This window comes from Belonocnema kinseyi, chromosome 2 (genome assembly GCF_010883055.1).
Source record: "Belonocnema kinseyi isolate 2016_QV_RU_SX_M_011 chromosome 2, B_treatae_v1, whole genome shotgun sequence".
Classification (NCBI taxonomy): Eukaryota; Metazoa; Arthropoda; class Insecta; order Hymenoptera; family Cynipidae; genus Belonocnema; species Belonocnema kinseyi.
The window spans coordinates 75,275,856-75,294,164 of record NC_046658.1 but is presented as its reverse complement, the minus strand read 5'-3'; the positions used below and the strand labels follow the sequence as shown (position 1 = coordinate 75,294,164).

The 18,309-nt window shown below is 27.0% G+C and overlaps 3 protein-coding genes across 7 annotated transcripts in view; 1 reads left to right on the top strand and 2 right to left on the bottom strand.

Moving 5' to 3' along the window:
* The window catches only part of LOC117167106 (protein Mpv17), a 27,298-nt gene extending 22,976 nt beyond the window's left edge, over positions 1–4,322 (bottom strand). Inside the window, exons 1-2 of the mRNA XM_033351759.1 lie at positions 4,244–4,322; positions 3,974–4,032 (exon numbers count right to left, since the gene is read on the bottom strand). The gene's annotated coding sequence lies outside the window, so the exon portion shown is untranslated. The remainder of the gene's footprint in view (positions 1–3,973; positions 4,033–4,243) is intronic.
* On the top strand, positions 817–13,561 carry LOC117167105 (gamma-glutamylcyclotransferase-like). Of its 5 annotated transcripts, none has more exons than XM_033351755.1 (5): positions 817–834; positions 4,327–4,480; positions 9,994–10,292; positions 10,365–10,469; positions 13,293–13,561. In XM_033351755.1, exons 2-5 carry the CDS (start codon positions 4,376–4,378, stop codon positions 13,312–13,314), a joined length of 531 nt encoding a protein of 176 aa, XP_033207646.1. In that variant the 5' UTR covers positions 817–834; positions 4,327–4,375; the 3' UTR covers positions 13,315–13,561. The 5 variants fall into 5 exon arrangements, with proteins under 5 accessions (XP_033207646.1, XP_033207645.1, XP_033207644.1 ...); XM_033351754.1 differs by having other exon boundaries at positions 820–834; positions 4,324–4,480; XM_033351753.1 differs by lacking the exon at positions 817–834 and adding an exon at positions 3,622–3,877 and having other exon boundaries at positions 4,331–4,480.
* The window catches only part of LOC117167107, a 7,926-nt gene continuing 2,476 nt past the window's right edge, over positions 12,860–18,309 (bottom strand). The window contains exon 2 of the mRNA XM_033351760.1: positions 12,860–13,450. Within this exon, the coding sequence (XP_033207651.1) occupies positions 13,151–13,450 (300 nt within the window). The 3' untranslated portion in view covers positions 12,860–13,150. The remainder of the gene's footprint in view (positions 13,451–18,309) is intronic.

The following is an 18,309-nucleotide window of genomic DNA, read 5'->3' as shown; positions in this document are numbered from 1 at the left end:
TATTTCTTTTTTGGGTAAAAAACTATTTTTTAGCCTAGAATTTTACTATTCGATTGAAAATTAACTTTTTTTGTCGAAAATTTATATTTTCATGTTGAAAATCTATGCAGTTTATTAAAAATTCGCGTTTTTTCTAGAAAATTAATCTTTCTGGTTTAAAAATCAACTATTCGGTTAGAAATGTATTTTTTTAAACCTCTTTTTTGGTAAGAAAGTAATCTTGGGGGAAAATGCAACTTTTTGGTTAAAAATGTATGTATTTTGTTGAGAATTCTTCTCTAATAGCGGAAAATTAATCTTCTTCTTTGCAAATTTAACATTTTGGATGACACTTTTTTTCTTTATTGACTGAAAAATCTTTATTTTTTCGAGAATTCAAGTATTTTGTTGAAAGCTCATCTTTTCTTCAATTCAGCTTGTTTTGATTTTAAATGAAAAATCCCTGAATTTACGAAAAAAATTAGACTTAAAGACCCTAATAAGGGTTGAGGGCTACGTTGTTTAATTTTTCAGAAAAAAACTAAGAAGTAAAATCGGATAATTAGGGGCTCAAAGCTTCAATTTTGAAATTTGTTTTTTTTAATCTACAAGTGGGGGGGGGGGGGGCACCGCCCTAATGTGTACAATTTAGATTTTTTTATTTCTTATTAATCTTTATTAAGTGCTTATGGCCATCTCCTTTTTGAAGGAAAGTTTCAAATCTCTGAAGTTTTAGTGTATTTTCCCTAGAAACGCGGAATTTATTCAGTTCTTCTACAGGTACAGGTGGACGACCAAATTGATCCAATTTCGGTCCCATTGGCATAGTTTTGCGGAAATAAGACCTTTCTTCTGGTACGTATTTTCGATAATTTTTCCATCGCCAATTTCTGGTAAAAAGATATTATAACTCCTTTAATGTATGTTTTAAAATAATGTTGGGAGTAATTTTTATTGCGATTTCAAATTTACTTATCATCTGGTCTCGAAATTATTTCATTTTGAGACTCTGGAAGCCTTTGCATGAATTGTTGCCAGGATTTGTAATTATCTTGATTTTTTAATGAATTTTGGTGAATGGCACATGATCTTAAATTTTGAATAAATGGAAGTGGTAATAAATCATATGTATAAACTTCTTCTCTTTTCGGAATGTATTGTATTATTAATGAGATTGGAAAATTTCCTGTTAAAAGGTAACTTTATAACTTTGTCTCTATTTTCTTGGTAAAATAATAGATTTTTTGTGTTTTAGAAGCATTTTTACCTCGTTTTTTAAGAAATTCCTCTACTGGATTAACTTCCGATTCGTTTGGCTTCAATACCTTTTCCATACGTTCCTTTTTATTTTTTTCAGTTTCGGGTTCCTGATTGGAAGATTTAGAAATTTCTTTCAAATGAGATTTACATTCTACATAATTCTTGGGACTAGAAATAAGTTAGAATCTAATTAATTATTAATTGAGGAGTTGATATTTAAATATTCATTCATTTTAATAACTTTACAACAAACAACTTTCAAAAATTATTATTAAATTATAAAATATGTACCTAAATTCTAATGCAATATTCTCATTTGGCACCAAACTTTCACAATTGCATCTAGTTGATTCAGGATCCTCCAAACTTTTAGTTTGATAATTATTCATATTGGTTACATTCATTTCTTTTTCTCGACTTCTTGTAGTTTCTGAGTAAAAGATGCTAAATTAGTTTTTCAACGTCTACAAAATTTAAGATTTAGAAACTGAAATTTTTAATCTAAAAATTCTAATTTCATTGGATATACGAATTTTGTGTTTTGAATAAATGATATGCATATAATAATCTACAGTTCATTCAGTCTGTTCATATTGAAGCTGCTATGGTTTTGCGTATTTTTGTCTAACGACTTTTTCTGTTATTAATTTTGAACTTTAGATTAAAGTGATAGAATTTTAAAAATCGTGATGAATAATTTGAAAATTAATTATTTTGGGTAATTTAGTTTCAAGATCCTAATTTAAGAATTATTGTATTGCATGCACATAGCGCTGTAGTTTTAAATTAAAATATTAGACATTTCCGGGGAATTTTCCTCTTAAATCCTTCAAAAATGCAAAATTTCATATTAAAAGCCATTGCAATTAATCTAAAGAAATGATAATGACACAATTTAAAGTTTAAATAATTTATAATTCAACAATTTTGAATTAAGTGTCTCCAGAATAGAGTCAAATTAATGAAAGTTTAAACAAATATTGAAGATGCCGAAGTCAATTTAAAATTTAAAAAAAATTCCAAATTCAAACTGCAACAATTTTTTTAAATTTATAATAAAAAGATAAAAACTCAACTATCTGAAATTGATACATCAGTAATTAAATAATTACCGTAATTTTAAGTGGTTATAATTTTAGAGTTCTGAATTTTTATGTTGAGTGCTAAATTTTTAATTTTCCCCTTTCATATTTTTTAATTTTGCAATTAAAACTGAATTAGTTGAATTTTTGAAAGTACAAATAGCAATTTAAAAATTGTTAATTTTTAAACGGTTTGAATTTACTTCAAATAACTGAAATTAAAAAAGGCTTGGGTATAAAAAAGTTTTAGTGTCACAATATTCGATGATTAAACTTTTTCTGTTTTGAATAAAGTTCGCATTCTTTTAAGTTTCAACGTTCCGGAGTAAACATTTTTTACATTTAGTGCATCCCATTTAAAATAACTATTTATTTTGAAATTTTTTTTTAGAATAGTTCAAATCATTTTTTTGTTTTAGAACAATTTGTCTAAACAGCTTTAATGTTAATTTATAATTTTATTATATAATAAAAATGTAAAATTCTAGAATTTCAGAAGCTTTAACTTTGAAGGATTCAGTTTAGTTTTTAAATGCAAATTGTGCAATTTTAATAGCTTTGAATTAAAAATTACTCAAATTCTTAAGTTTAAAATTTTTAATTCGTATTTAATTTTGAACGCTTTTAATTATAAATAATGCTATTTCAAATCCTCTAGATTTTAAATGATCCAAATTCAAAAATTCGAATATTAAAATAGATTAATTTTTAACGTTTTAACATTGCCCTATTTTCGAAAATTTAAACTCTAATCATTCAATTTCGCGATTCTTTAATTTCTAATAAGTTTGTTCCATTTTTAGTGCTTCGACTCAGAAATTATACAATTCTACTCCTTTTTCTAACTAAATTGTTCAAAATCGTTATATATATATATATTAATTTCAGAAGCCCTCAATTCGAAATTATTAATTATTGTTTCAAAAATATTAAAAATTTGATTTAATAATTGATTTTTATCAACTTCCGCACTTAATCATATATGTAAAAGAACTGTGGGTTTTCAAAGAGAGTATATTTTTCTCCAAACCGTGAGAAATCACGAATATTTACCGGAAAAACCGGGAGTCGGAAATTTAAATTAAATGAAAATAGAATTTGAAAGTTTTCAATTGAAAATCGTCATTTAAAACGCTTTCAATAAATCATTAATAATTATTTATTGTTCAAAAATAAGTATATAAGAATTTGTTTAATAATGGACTTTTAAATTGATCATATTTTTAATGTTACGAAGTAAATATCCAGAGAAGTGATAAACTTTTATATAGTTAGCCCCCACGCGGTAGACTTGATTACTAAGCAGAAATTTACTGGAATTACAAGTGAACAAGTGTTTTATTACATGTATTTATAATCCAAACAGAATTATTCGAAATCATAAATTATATTTTTTTCAAACGCGAAATAGTATAAAAATTCTTGAACATTGAACTTTCAGTACTCAAATCAAGTCAAATTGCACACTTTTAATATTTCTTAATAAAAATAATAGCCACATCGAAGTACAGAGTATACGGAAGTCGAATTTTTAATTTCAAAAACAAAACACACAGGTATTTACATTTAAAGAATTCATTTCATTAAACTTAATTTCAAGCTTTTAAATTATTTGCACTTATAACAAACAAACAAAAAAAACGAACTGTTACCGTTACTGAAATCTCCGGAAGAATAACTTTCCTTTCTGCTGGATCCAGCTCATTCATGGCTTGCGTTACGGAAAATTCAGTAATACTAGACTTAGGGCATTGTTTAAAAAAAATTGTATTGATAGTAACAAAAGCTAAGAAATTGAACTGAAATTGCATTTTATTAGGTTAGGTTAAGAAAGAGAAAAAGCATATTCCAAAATCAATGTTGACTGTAGAAAAAAGATAAGAAATGTTATATATAATTTATTTTCGATTTTATCAAAATACCTTGTATAAGTAGATAAGTATATCGTTAATTTTTTCCGTGCATGTTTATAATATATATCTTTATAATTCTAATAAAAAAGAAGTTAGTTCCAGTTGAAGACTATAAAGTGTCTACAAACTTCAAACTTCAACATGTCAAACACATTCTTATATTTTTCGTATGGCAGTAATTTGTTTTCGAAAAGGATTCATATAAACAATCCAACGGCAATCAAGAAAACTACTGCTCAACTAAAGGTAACTTTCACGAAATTTAATTTAGTCTTATAAGGGTTCTGAAAACGCAGAACCTAACCTTAACATTAAATTGCCTCATTTTACTCCATAAATACTAGAATTACATCTTATTTATATAACCAGAACATTGGGTCCACCATGCACGCACAAATTACCTTTCCTTTACGAAAGAACTCTGTTCATTTTCTAGCATATTGTTATACATTTTCAGTGATGTAGTTCTAAAAGCAAAAGTAGCCTGGCGGTACTTTCCACCCTTTCCACAAACGAGAAACTACGCTACAAGTTGGGGGGGGGGGGGGGCTAAGAATTAAAAGGTTTGGAATTCATCCCGTTTGGTTAAAAATTATATTGTTTGATTACAAAGTTAATTATTTTGTTGAAAATTCAATTATTTTATTAAAAATTCATTTTTATAGTTGAAAGTTCATCTCTGGTTGAAAATATAAGTATGTATTTTAAAGAGAATTCGCTTCATGTTTGGTTGAAAATACAAGTTTAAAGTGACAATTTTACTATTCCATTTTTGGTAAAAAAATTATATTTTTCAGTTAAAAATGTAACTTTTTGGTTAAAAACTTATATTTTGTTAGTTGAAAGTTCAAATTTTTTGTTGAAAACTCATATATTTTGTTGAAAATTCGTCTTTCTTGGTAAAAATTCAATCTTCTTCGTTGAAAATTTATCCTTTTTGTTTAAAAATGCTGTTGTTTAGCTCAAATATAAAGTGTTACATGCCTCGCTGAGGATTGATCTTTTTTGTTGGAAAATTGGATTATTTGATTTGAAGTTGAACTAGTTTGTAAACAAAATAATTTTTTTTATTACGGATTCATAATTACATTGAAAATTTTAACTATTGGCTTTCAAATTAATTTTTACGTTTAAAACTGTATTGTTTTGGAGGAAATTGATATTTTGGCTTGAAAATTCACCAATTTAGCAGAAAATTAAACTGTATTGCTAACAATTCATCCTTTTGGATTGAAAGTTTATCTTTTATGGTAGAAAAGTCATTCTTTTTGGCTTAAAATTTATCTTTCGGTTAAAAATGAACTTTTTTGTTAAAAATTCAATTGTCTTTGAAAAAATCCGTCTTCTGGCTTGAAAATTTTACTATTTGGTTAAATCTTTCATTGTTTTTTGAAAAACTTGCCTCTTTTAAGAGAAAGTTAATCTATTCAGCTGGCACAAACGGTTAATTTTTGCTAGTTATATTTAAAAATTGAGCTTCTCTTTACATATTGATCCTATAATATAACAAATTTCACTTCCAAACTTGACACTTGGAGGTTTTCCAAATTTTTCAATATGAATACCTCTTAGAAAAAAATCTGGAATCGTATAAAATTTATCTTTTGTGTTGGAAATTAAACTGTTTATTTAAAAATTCATTTTTTTTAAGAACTCTGTTTTGTTGAAAATTCCTTTTTATGGTTAGAAAATTGGTCTGCTAAATTTCAAGATTGAAATAATTTGTTGAAAATTCGTATTTTTTGGTTCAATTAGAATGTTTTTTATTGAAAATTAAAAGCTTTTTTGGTGGAAAAAAAATTATTTTTGTTGTTGCAAATAATTATTTTCACTGAGAATGTAATTCTTCCATTTTTTTCAAAATGTATGTTTTTGAGTTGAAAACTCAATTGTTTGGTTGAAAATTCATATATTTCATGTATGTCTTACGTAATTAGTGGATGGACCCTTACAAAATTCTGTATGACTTGTCACAAAACGTGTTTAAAATATTTTTGATAACCTTTTTTTTTACATTAACATTAACTAGGTGTAGCAGCCTTGTATTGTAAATTTGATTATTCGATACCTGCAAAATTTGATTTTTGAAATATTTGATCAATTTCATTTTCTTACTAAAAAATTACACTTATCGTAAACTTACTGATTGAATGGCAAATAAATTATTTTAAAAGTTTAGCATTTTTAAGCTTTGCAAATGTCAAAATAACGAGAATTTAAAAATTTGGGATTTTAGCAAGTTTCTTAATTTACAGAACTCATGTCAAACAGAAATTTTAATTCTACTGAATATGCCTGGCATTGGTTAAATAATAACATTTTGTATTAAAAATCTTAAAAATATGTTTAGTTTTATTGTGCGCACAAATGTGAAATTCTTTGTCACTACTCTTCTCAATTGAAACTTAATTCGTAATATATGTGTGAATTTAACAACATTCTTTTCTTCGATTTTTTAAAATTACTCAATTGGCATTGAGAAAAAGCGACATCAATACTTTCGAGATTTTCGGGACACACTAATTTTTTAGAGAAACATTAGGGTTGATTCCTGTTTTAAATCAAATCTGTATTCGGAGCGAAAAATTGGCTTATTTCAATCACTTCAATAGTTTCTGTTTTTACATTCTTATCAGAGAGGGTATTAGATTTGTGTAAAATTTGACCCCCCAGTTTTTGTCAAATGCCCACGTTTTGAGACCCCTTGAACCCGAAAAACAGGTTTTTACGAATGTGGCTGTCTGCCTGTTTGTATGCCTGTGTGCCTGTCTGTCTGTCTGTGAACACGATAACTGTTGAAAAAAGTAATATATTAGATTTCCCTTTGGTACACTCGTTTAGTGTCCCAAACTAAAGGTCAAGTTCGTTAGCCAGCCATTTTCGATGAAAATTCAAAAAGTGGGCACATTTTGAATATTTTTGAGGCCACTTTTTTAAAAATTAAAAAATTCTCTGTACGGTTATTTATAGTATTTAAAAATTCGAACAATTTATCCTGATAACTTTTTTCATAATATCACAAATTACCACAGTTATAGCATTTACAAAATTCCAAAAAAAAAACAAGAAAATGAACATTTTAGGCCAAACAACGCATGATATGAAAAAAAGTCGGGAGACGAAAAACTTTACTTTTTGAAAGTACTACAAGTTTATAATAACTTTTTTAATTTGCTCGAAAAGTTGAAAATGCCAAATTTGATCGTACCAAAAGATAAAAACAAAATGATCAGAGTTAGAGCATTTTCATAATCCAAAAAAACAAACTAAAAAGAACATTTTAAGCCAAAGAACACATGATATGAATAAAAGTCAAGAGAAGAAAAACTTTGCTTTTTGAAAGTTCTACAGGGTTATAATAAGAATTTTTTTAATTTGGTCGAAAAGTTGAACATTCCAAATTTGATCGTACCAAAAATAATGAAAAATTCAAAAATTCCATTTTTTGGTTAAACTATGCAAGATACGAAAAAAATGAAAAAGCTAAAATTGCGCGCCCTGGTAAGAACTACAAGTTTATAATGAATCACTTTTCGATATAAGTTACGCAAAAAATTAGACAAAAATTGTTCATCCAAAAAAGAGCTATAACTTTTGATAGGACACGTATTTTTTGCTTTAGTCGTAAGAAATAACATTCAAAATAAAAATATTAAATAGGACGAGTAGATTTTCTTTTAGTCGTTAAACATAAGATAAAAAATGCAAAAATAAACTTTTTGGAAAAAGCACAGAAAAGACGAAAGAGGACATAGGGTCCTGTATTAGACCCTATGCAGATGCGCAGTAGTTTTTATTTAATCGTAAAAAACAACATGAAAAATAAAAAATTATAAAAACAAGTAAATAAGAATTAGTATGATTCAATTTTTATGCTTATTATGAATTGTAATGATATACATTTATTGAAATAATGCATGTTTCAGAGCAACTTGGAATACAATTTGAAGCAAAATAAGAAACAAATACAAAAATAATCATGATAAATACAATTTTCTTTTTATTTTGCAATTTTTAAATAAGTAATCCCAGGCAGAGTCACATAAAAAATGTATTATAATTGGTATAAATGGTATAAAAGTGTTGTGTATAATGTAGAAAAGTTGACATGTTGGACAAAATCGAGTGCGAAGCACGAGATACGTGATGAGAATGTGCTCGTTAAAGCCAAAAGAGCTTTAACAAAAGAGAGTTCAAAATCACAAAATTATAGTTGTCAGTCCGTTCACCTTTGACTTTAAAAGGTATGAGCCCGAATGCGGAAGAAATGCAAAGACCAAGTGCAGAGTGCGATTGCCATTAGTCGCGTGCCGTAGGTGCGCTCAAACTTTCGAGCTAAGCTCTCTTATCGAAAGAGAAATAACAATTACAAAATTACAGTGGTGGATGTTTTGAATCTTAATTTTAAAATGTTTGCGCAAGAATGTGCGAAAATATAAAGACCGAGCGCGTAGCGTGAGGTAAATACATAATCGAGCGCGAAGCGCGAGATAAATACAACATCGAGCGCGAAGCGCGAGAACCAACAGTCGGGCGCCCCAGGCGCGCTCAAACTTGTGAGCCGCGCGCGCAGCGCGCAATGAGATTGTGCCCGCGTAGCGGACAGATTTTTTATGATCGGGTTGGAATAAAAAAAAATCGTTCAACACAAAAAACTATTGAAATTGTTCAATTTTCACTCTGAATTCAAATTTTTTTCAAAACAAGAATAGGCACTAATTATCTAAAAAATATTGTATTTATGAAGTAGAATGAGTCAATTGATTTTTTCACTTTCAAAAACGGAATAATTTTAAATTCCCAAATGGTCCAATTTAAATATTTCAAATTAAAAACTTCAAAAACTGAAGAATTTCCTATTTAAAGTGCGTAAAGTTGTACACTTTTTAAATTGAAGTTTGCTTAAGGTTGTGCAATTTTTAATTAAAAATTATCTCAAAATTACTGGCTTATTTTTCACACCTTAACACATTTTTTCTAGTGATATAAGCTTTTTAATTCTGAATAATTTTCAATTCGAAAGTAGTCAAAATTTAACACTTTTAAAATTAAAGAATTTTGTATTTCATCTCTTGAAAGTTGAAACCATTTTTGAAATTGCGCTATTTTTTATTTTAGATTATTTTGAAAAAAAAAAATTAAAACCGTGAGCAATCTTTTATGACCTCTAACTCCTTCAAAACTGAATAATTTATAATTAGAAAAACTTTCAAACTTTAGAATTTTATATTTTAAATTGTGAAAGTTGAACAATTTTGAAACTTAATTGCTTAAAATTGTGTGATTTTTAATTAAATATTATTTTAAATGACCGATAATTTTATTTTGCATAGTACTATATTATTAATCATATTCATTTCTATAACATGCTTCTGCGTGTAGTGATAGTTTTATTTATTTTTAACGTACACAATTATCTACTATGATTAATTTCAAAATTTAAGAATTTCATATTGTAAGTGATTAAAGTTGCATACGCTTCAAATTTACGTGCTTAAAATTGTGCGATATTTAATGTTACATTATTTTAGGACTACACACTTCATTTTAACAACTTACAATTTACTTCTGTTTATTCAAGCCTTAAAAACTGAATAATTTTTTATCCAAAAAATGATTCAAATTGGATATTGCAAAGCGAAAACTTTCAAAATTGAAAAATTTTGTATTTAAAGCGATTTAATTTTTTTCAATTTGTTTGTTTTAAAATTAAGGTTTCAAATTGTAGTGCCTGAAATTGTGCTTTTAAAATTTTTCAGAATTACAGACTTGATTTTAACACCTTCTCGAAAAATTGGAAAGGCGCAAGTGCAACTATAGTTCCCACAGAAGGTTTCAATGTTTGGGGTGTCGTTTGGGAAATAGATAACAGCAATCTACCTTGTTTGGATAAACAAGAAGGTGTTGCAGATAATATCTATTTTCCTCTGAAAGTTAGTGTCAAAACTCCCGAGGGTCAAATTTTGGATTGTCGATCATACCAACAGTGCAATAATCCTGAGAAACATATTAATCTAAAATTATTGCCTGAAGAAAGACAGCCGTCTCCACAATATCTGTACGTATCATCTTGAAAAATTTACGTGATAATAATATTTCAATTTCATTATAAAAAAGTATACCTTTGCAGAAACGTAATTCTGAAAGGGGCACGCGAAAACCATTTGCCCACAGATTATATTCAGTTTCTGGAGAGTATATCTCATAATGGATATAACGGAGAAATTGATCAAAGGTAAGATTTAAATTATCCAATAACACAAATAATAGGATTAACAGACTTCACATTCTTACTTCTATTCCCCTTATTTCCTTTTTCTTTTAAAGAATTTCTCTTTTCCTCCTGGTTTCAAGAAACTTTCCCTTTGTCGATTTTTTTTCTTAAGTGCGAACTGAATTAATAGAAACCAATATGAAAATCAATATATTTTTCGTTGAAAGTCAATTCGTTCGTTTTTCATTAAATTACCTTGTTAATAAACTAAATTTAATGGTTGAACATTCAACTATTTGGTTTAAAATTAACTTTTTTGTTCAAAATTCATATTTTTGGGTTGAACATTCAAGTGTTTGATACAAAATTCGTCGTTTTCGCTTGAAAATTCAACAGTTTGGTTTAAAATTCAACTCTTTTGTCAAAAATTCGTCTTTTCGTTTGCAAATCGATCTCTCTGTAGAAATATGATATTTTTTGGTTAAAATTGCAACTGTTTGGTTGAAAATTAATCTGTTTTTTAGGATTCAGCTATTTTGTCGAAAATTCCTCTTTTTTTTGTTTGTTAAATTCTACAGTTTTTCATTTAACATCTTTTTTGGTTGAAATATCAACTTTTACATTTTTTGTTTAGAATTCATATTTTTTTATAAAAAAAATCAACTGTTTTTTTAAACATTCGTCTTTTTGGATAGAAAATTCTATCTTTTGGATTTAATTTTCTCCCTTTGGTAGAAAATTCATATATTTTGGTTGAAAATACAACTAATTTTAAAAAAAAACGATTCATGCGGTTAAGATTCATCTCTCAATTGAAAATGTTTCTCTTTGGTTCGAAAAAATGCAACTGTTAGGTTAAAATCAGCAAGTGGAGCGGGCGGCAGATGTTTTATGAAAAATTCATTTTTTGTTGTTGAAAATATTCATCTCTTCGAATAAAAATTAATTTTTTTAACTGCTAATTTAATTATTCAATTTTTGGTTGATAATTGATATTTTTAATTTAAAATTTCACTTTTTGATTGAAGAATCAAGTATATGTTCCAAATTTGGATTTTTTAAATTGGAAATTCATCTTTTTTTTGTTGAAATTGCAAATTCATGTCTTGGTAGACATTTCATCTTTTTAGTTAAAAATGAAACTGTTTGGTTGCAAATTAATTTTTTTTTATTGAGGATTCAACTACGTATTTTGTTAAAAACTCTTCTTTTGATTTAAAATTAATACATTTAGCGTTCAAGATTCGTATTTTTTGGTTGAAAATTCAAAGACTTGTTTGCAAGTTGAACTATTACTTTGTAAAAAATTAGTGTTTTTTGTCGTTTAAAATTAAACTGCTTTATTGAGATTTAACTTTTTTGTTCGAATTTCATATCGTCTGGTTAAAAAATCCACTGTTTTATAAAAATTTCGCCTTTTTGGCTTGAAAATGTCACAATTCGGTTGCAATTTTTGTCTTTTTGACAACAAAAATCATTCTTAGGTGAAAATTGGTCTTTTGGTTTATAAATTCTTTTTTTTATTTGTTTAAAATGCAACTGTTACATTGACAATGTACCTAAATTTTGGTTGAAGATTCAACTGTTTTGTTAAAAATGCATTTTTTTGTTAAAGATTTATCTATTTGATTAAAAAAATTTCTTTTTTCTGAAAATTAATATTTTATGTAATAATTGAACAATTTCATTTTTGGTTAAAAATTGATCTTTTTATTTAAAAATTTAACTATTTTGTGGAAAAATCATGCATTTTGTTAAAAATGGTCCTTTTTGGCTTTAAAATCCATCTTTTTTTTGACAAATTAATCTGCTTTGGTTGTGTATTCAACTATTTTGTTGAGAATTCATAGTTTCGGGTTGAAAATTCAAATGTTTTGTATTAAAATGTTTTTTTTGCTTTAAATTTCAACAGTTTGGTAGAAAATTCCAATGTTTGATTTAAATTAATAATATTTTTTTTGGGTTCAAAATAATGATTTTTTTGTGGAAAATTCATATTTTTGTGTTTGAAAACAAATTTGCTCTGAAATCTGATACTTTTTAGCTCGAAAGCTTTCATCCATTTGTGTTGAAGATCTAACTATTTTGCTGAAAATGCAATATATTTCGACTTAAAATCTTAGGAATATGGTTCCTACACTAATTCTATTGAAAAGAATTTATGCCTATTTTTCCCGCATTTTTCTGAATAAATACCTTATTTCTTCCGTTTCCAACATTTTTCTTTGTAAAGACTGAATTAAAGATAATAAATATGCTGTATTTTCGTAACATTTTTACAAAATGTCTTTCCGCTTGTAAATATTTATAACTTTATAATTGAATGAGCAGAAAATTATATTTAATTCGTAAGCGATAAATTGTCGACAAAGGAAATCTACATTTCATTTAACCCTCTCAGTCTAGACTTTAATATCTCTGGTTCAAATTAACGCATCGGGATTTTTTATTTTTTAAACTATAGCTGAAAGTCTCATAAAAATAAATATTATCAAATTCATAATATGAATTTAACATATTACTATAAATATTTTCATCAAACTGAAACAACTATATAGCGAGCCGAAAATATCGTCCGGGTATATTATGCCCAGTCTAGGTTGAGATGGTTAAGGATACATTTGACAAAGGACATAACTCTTAAAAGAAACGAAATAAAATTATAAATATGTATAAAATTAATTTTTAAAAAATGGATCTGCTTAACTTTGAAGACAAGTTAAGGTTGAAAAATAGTTACATGGATACTCAATAACAAACATGTGATTAATTGGATGATACCGCACTGTCTTGTCAAATTTTCTGATTATTTTTTGTGTAATAATACGCATATATCCATCACAGCCTCGCTCCGCATGGAGTTTGACATCAACAACCTTCCAGCCTTTCAAGAAACTTCCAACTTTTGGATTCTTCGTCGCAAATTCGAGGGCATGATCATCTGACATGCATTCCAATTCTTGTCGAGGAACTCCCAAGAACTTGAGATCAGTGTTCTTCACCTATTAAGACAAAGGTGATAAGTGATAAATTTACTGAAGAAATGACTAAATAAATAATTGACTAAATAGCATCAAGATTAATAGACAATAATCTTGAATTTAACTAGTAGTGTATCGTATATATTTTAATCTATAGTCCGAAAGTGAAAAGTGTGCAATGGTAAATTAAATTTAGTTTTAACCCAAATTTTCAGTTTAATAATCTAATATATTAAAAGTATTAAAAAGGAACTTCAATTTTTATTAAAAATGTTATTCTTGAGTCTATGAATGATTAAAATTCATATTTATTTATCGCACACTCGTTTCTCCACATAAATGCGAACTGAAATAATAGAACCCATTAAGAAAATAAAATCGTTTTTTATTGAAAAGTTCTTTGGCTTAAAATTGAATTAATTAATTGAAAATTCAACTGTTCTGTTGAAAAGTCATATTTCTTGGTTGAAAATCGAACTGTTTTCTTAAAAATTCAAAAGTTTGATTAAATTTTGTTTCCTTTCATGACTAACAAATTTGTTTGTTTAAAAATTCAACCATTTTGTAGAATGTTCTTCTTTTTTGCTCTATAATTTAAAAATGTAGTAGGTAATTCAAGTGTTTGGTTGAAAATGTATTTATTTGGTAGAAAAATCGTATTTTTGGCTTAAAAAATATAAGAATTTAGTTGAAAAAAAAACACAACTAGATTAAGAATGAATTGTTTTGTAGAAAATTTTTCTTGTTGGCTTAACAATTCTACAATGTAGTTGACAATGAAATTTTCTTTAAATTTAAATTTTTTGGAGACAAATTGTCTTCCTGGCTTTAAAATTCAACTTTTTGGTTGAAAAAAAACTTCTTGTTTGAACTGTAAAATTAAAATTTATTTTAAAAAATTCAACTATTTATTTCAAGTTCATGTTTTGGGTCTGAAAATTCAACAATTTGGTGACATATTTTTCTGGACTGAAATAGTGTATTGTGATACAAGTGCGGAAAGTAGGCAGTTCTATACGAGTGTGAAAGTAAGCTGTAAACGAGCCGACGACGAGCCTGAAACAACCTGAAGATGAGCTGACGGCAAGTACTGTAAATCTCACAGGATTTACAACAGTTTACTTTCAGCAACTGTTGCACATGGTATTTTCGTAACAAATGCAGGACATTTTTGATTTTCGTAACAATCAAAAAAAAATTTCCTGATATTAATGGTAAAATTACCAAAAATTATTGTAAATTTCAGGAAATTTTTTAATGTCATAAATAATGAGAAATGTGATCGGTGAATTTGTAAATTACCGAAAGTTTCCAAAAATTGAAGGTATCCAAAGCTTTTTGGAAGAAATCCGAAAATTCCGGAAATATATGGAAAATGGTTAAATTGCCGAAAGTTTCAGCTATCCAAAATTTTGGGTAATTTATTGGTTATGTATGGTAATTTATCAGACATTAATTTTTTTAAATATAATTCTGTAACAACAGCGCAAGCAATCATTTTTGATAGGACGCGTGGTTTTTGTTCAACCAAAAATTTCTACAAATTTGTTATATTTTATCAATTTTGTTTTAACAACTTTACGCTAGAACGCATTTTTTTTAATTGTGAAAAATAAAATTTAAAATAAACAAATAAATTTTTGGAAAGATGACACAAGCTGCAATAAAATGATTAGAAACAAAATTCATATTGGGTCAGCAATTAATCTTACTTTTTAAAAATGCATGCTCTCTTTAAAAAAAATTATTCATTTTCTCAAAAAGTTTTAATTTTTATTGAAAAGTCAACTTAATTGTTGAAAATTTTTGGCTAATGATTCAACTATTCTATTGAAAAATCATCTTTTTGATAATGAGAGATATTTCGTATTTCACTCGTGTAAAAAACTACGAATTGTTTGCCGACGTTTCGTAAACATTGCAGTTCACATCTTCAGGGCTGACCTGAAACTGAGGTATCAGGTCATGTTGTTCTTAGGTATACTCTCTACGATGCCTGTGATTGGCCAGAGCGCTCCAACGTGGGGACTGGTCGAACTTAATTAATTAGTTTTTGGTTGAAAATTTAATTATTTTGTTGAAAGTATTTTTCACGTATTTCGTAAAAAATTCGTATTTGTGGTAAAAAATTAATCCTCTTGCTTCCAAAATTATCCTCTGGGTTGAAAATTGAACTATTTTCGTGAAAAGTTGAATTATTTTGTTAAAACAAACGTTTTTGTTGTTATTTGAAATTACTTTTTTAGCTACAAATTCATTTTTTAGTTAAAAATGAAACTATTGGGTAAAAATGCATGCATCTTATTGAAGATTAAACTTCTTGATTAAAATTAATATTTTTGGTCAACTTTTTGTTGAAAATTCATATTTTTTGGTTGACTTCCATTGTTTATGATTTAAAATACAATCGGGTTTAGGTAAAATTTAAGCTACTGCACTTATTATTGAGAATTCATCACTTGCGGTTCAAAAATTCATTTACTTTGTATAAAATTCAATAATTTGATTAAAAAATCATCTTTTCATTGAAGATTCTTCCTTATAGTTGGAAATTCATTTCTTTGGTTGATCTAACTAAATCAACTAGTTTGTTGAAATTTATTATTTATTATCATTATTGTTTATTTTTGAATTTAGCTAGTTTATTGAAAATTTGTTTTATTTTTTAGTTTAAAATTAAGTTTTTTAACTGAAAAATTGACGATTCCACTTTTGGTGGAAAATTTATCTTTTTTGGTTAAAAATTTAACAGTTTAGTTGAGAAGTTATCGTTTTTAGTTGAAAATTTAACTACTTCGTTGAAAACTGATGTCTTTTGTTAAAAATACGTTTCTTGTCGGCAGAAAATTAATCATCTTGGTTAAACGTTAATATATTTTTTTGAAAATTCAAAATTGTTGTTAAAATTCATTCTTTTTTGTTAAAAATTCGCATGGATCTAATTTATGAGGATTTTAGGTAATCCAAATTAGTTCTGTATAAAGAGGCTGGGCCGCAAGGTCATGAGTTTTTTCCCCCTAGACTGTCAGTTTCAAAATTATCTAATGATTGAATCTTCTAATGTGCATAGAAAATATAATTAATTTATTTTTATAATAAGTGTCATTCGCTACGAGGTAAAAAAATTTTAAATAAAATAAAATAATTTTTTTTAGAATAAAAAATTGGTTTTAATCAGAAGAATTGGATTTTAAAGCCAAAATTTTTTAAGGAAAATGACCATCCATGCCTTTTAGCAGCCTAATCAAACAAAATTATTTGCGAAGTTTTTTGGCTAGGATAGTTGATTACTCTCATGATGGCATGTCAATGAAATAAAATAAATAAAATTTGAAGCTCGTTAAATTTTTATAATATTTGGAAAAATAATCATCATATGAATGGAAAAATTTTTATAAATAATATATTTGGATTATTTTTTTTCATTAATTCATCAATGTAAATAAAAGATCAGGAAGAATAAACTTTAATTTGATATGCAATACAAATAAATAGGCGTTTATGAGTTATAATACTAAAAATATAAATTAAAACGACTAAATACAAGGTTGGGTCGGCGAAAATAAGTTTAGAATACGTAAAAATGTTTATTTTTGTTTTGTTTTTGGGTCATATTTGGGGCTCTGCGGGGAGGGTGAGGGTGGGTTGTAAATAGAACTTATTAGTATGGTTTTATTTCGTAGGCTTCTTCTTATTTTTCTGAGTTACTTCTGTTTCCAAATAATCGCAATTGGTTCATATCGAGCAATATGAATATTGACAGCAATTGAATTGTTTGTCAGATTCTACATTGATGATGAAGATAAAAATAGCCTTTGCCGAAAACGTAAGCATTTTTATTACCTCCTATTTTTTGAAACTCCGCCTACTCATGGATTTTGACGAGCTGAATACGAAAATTGTAGTGCAAATTGACGAAAACTATCAAAAAGTTATACCAGCCATGGTTTTTCGAATTTACCTCGGTAAATACAAAAAATTTAGAAAAAGTCATCTCAAAATTGTAATTAATTTTTAATTTTTTCATATCTTTTAAATATCTCTTCAACTTATTCGATTTTTTTCGAAGAATAATAAGTGTTCCATTGTTATTTATGAATCAAAATCCAACTATTTGACATAAAAATTAAATTTGGCTAAATAGAACAATGAAAACTGTAACTTTAAAAGTTTAGTTGTTTTGTTTAATTTTCAATATTTAATTTATAATTACTGATTTTAAACGAACAGTTAGATATTGCTCTTTTGGATCACTCCATGAATGATCACCTAAAACCGATGGCGGTAAAATTTTAGAAAAAAATTGTATTGGTCAATAATTATTTCTCATATTTCTAGATTCGATTCGTGTTTTTAAGAATAATAAATTATTTTTATACAGAAAGAACAAATGGTTGAAAACATGTGGACGTGCAAAAAATGGCGATAGCATGTCATTTTTTAAATAAATTAAACACTAACTTGTTTAAAATTAAGTAGAAGGCAACAGTGTGACCAGGAATGATTTAAATTAATTATCTATAATGATACTTTAGAATTATAGTTGAAATAGGAGAGGAAAATGTGTTTGAAGTGACCTGTCAAAATCTGTCATTATCGCAAACTTTGTTCATTCATATAAGCAAAATACACTACCGAGAATTGTAAAACTTGTTTAGAAATAAGGATTGGTACCAGTCTTTTGCAGAGTGTTCAGTAAAACTGATCATCAAAACTCATTCTTCAAGATATTCGTCTTCGAAAACCTGAAAATTAGTAAAAAACACTACTTTCAAACTTGCGAAATCGCGGTAAAATTTCAGCCATAACCACGTCTCACAACCGTGAGATAGGTGGTTACAGTCTGTAAAGGAATCAATACGACGATCCAGCAAAAGCCT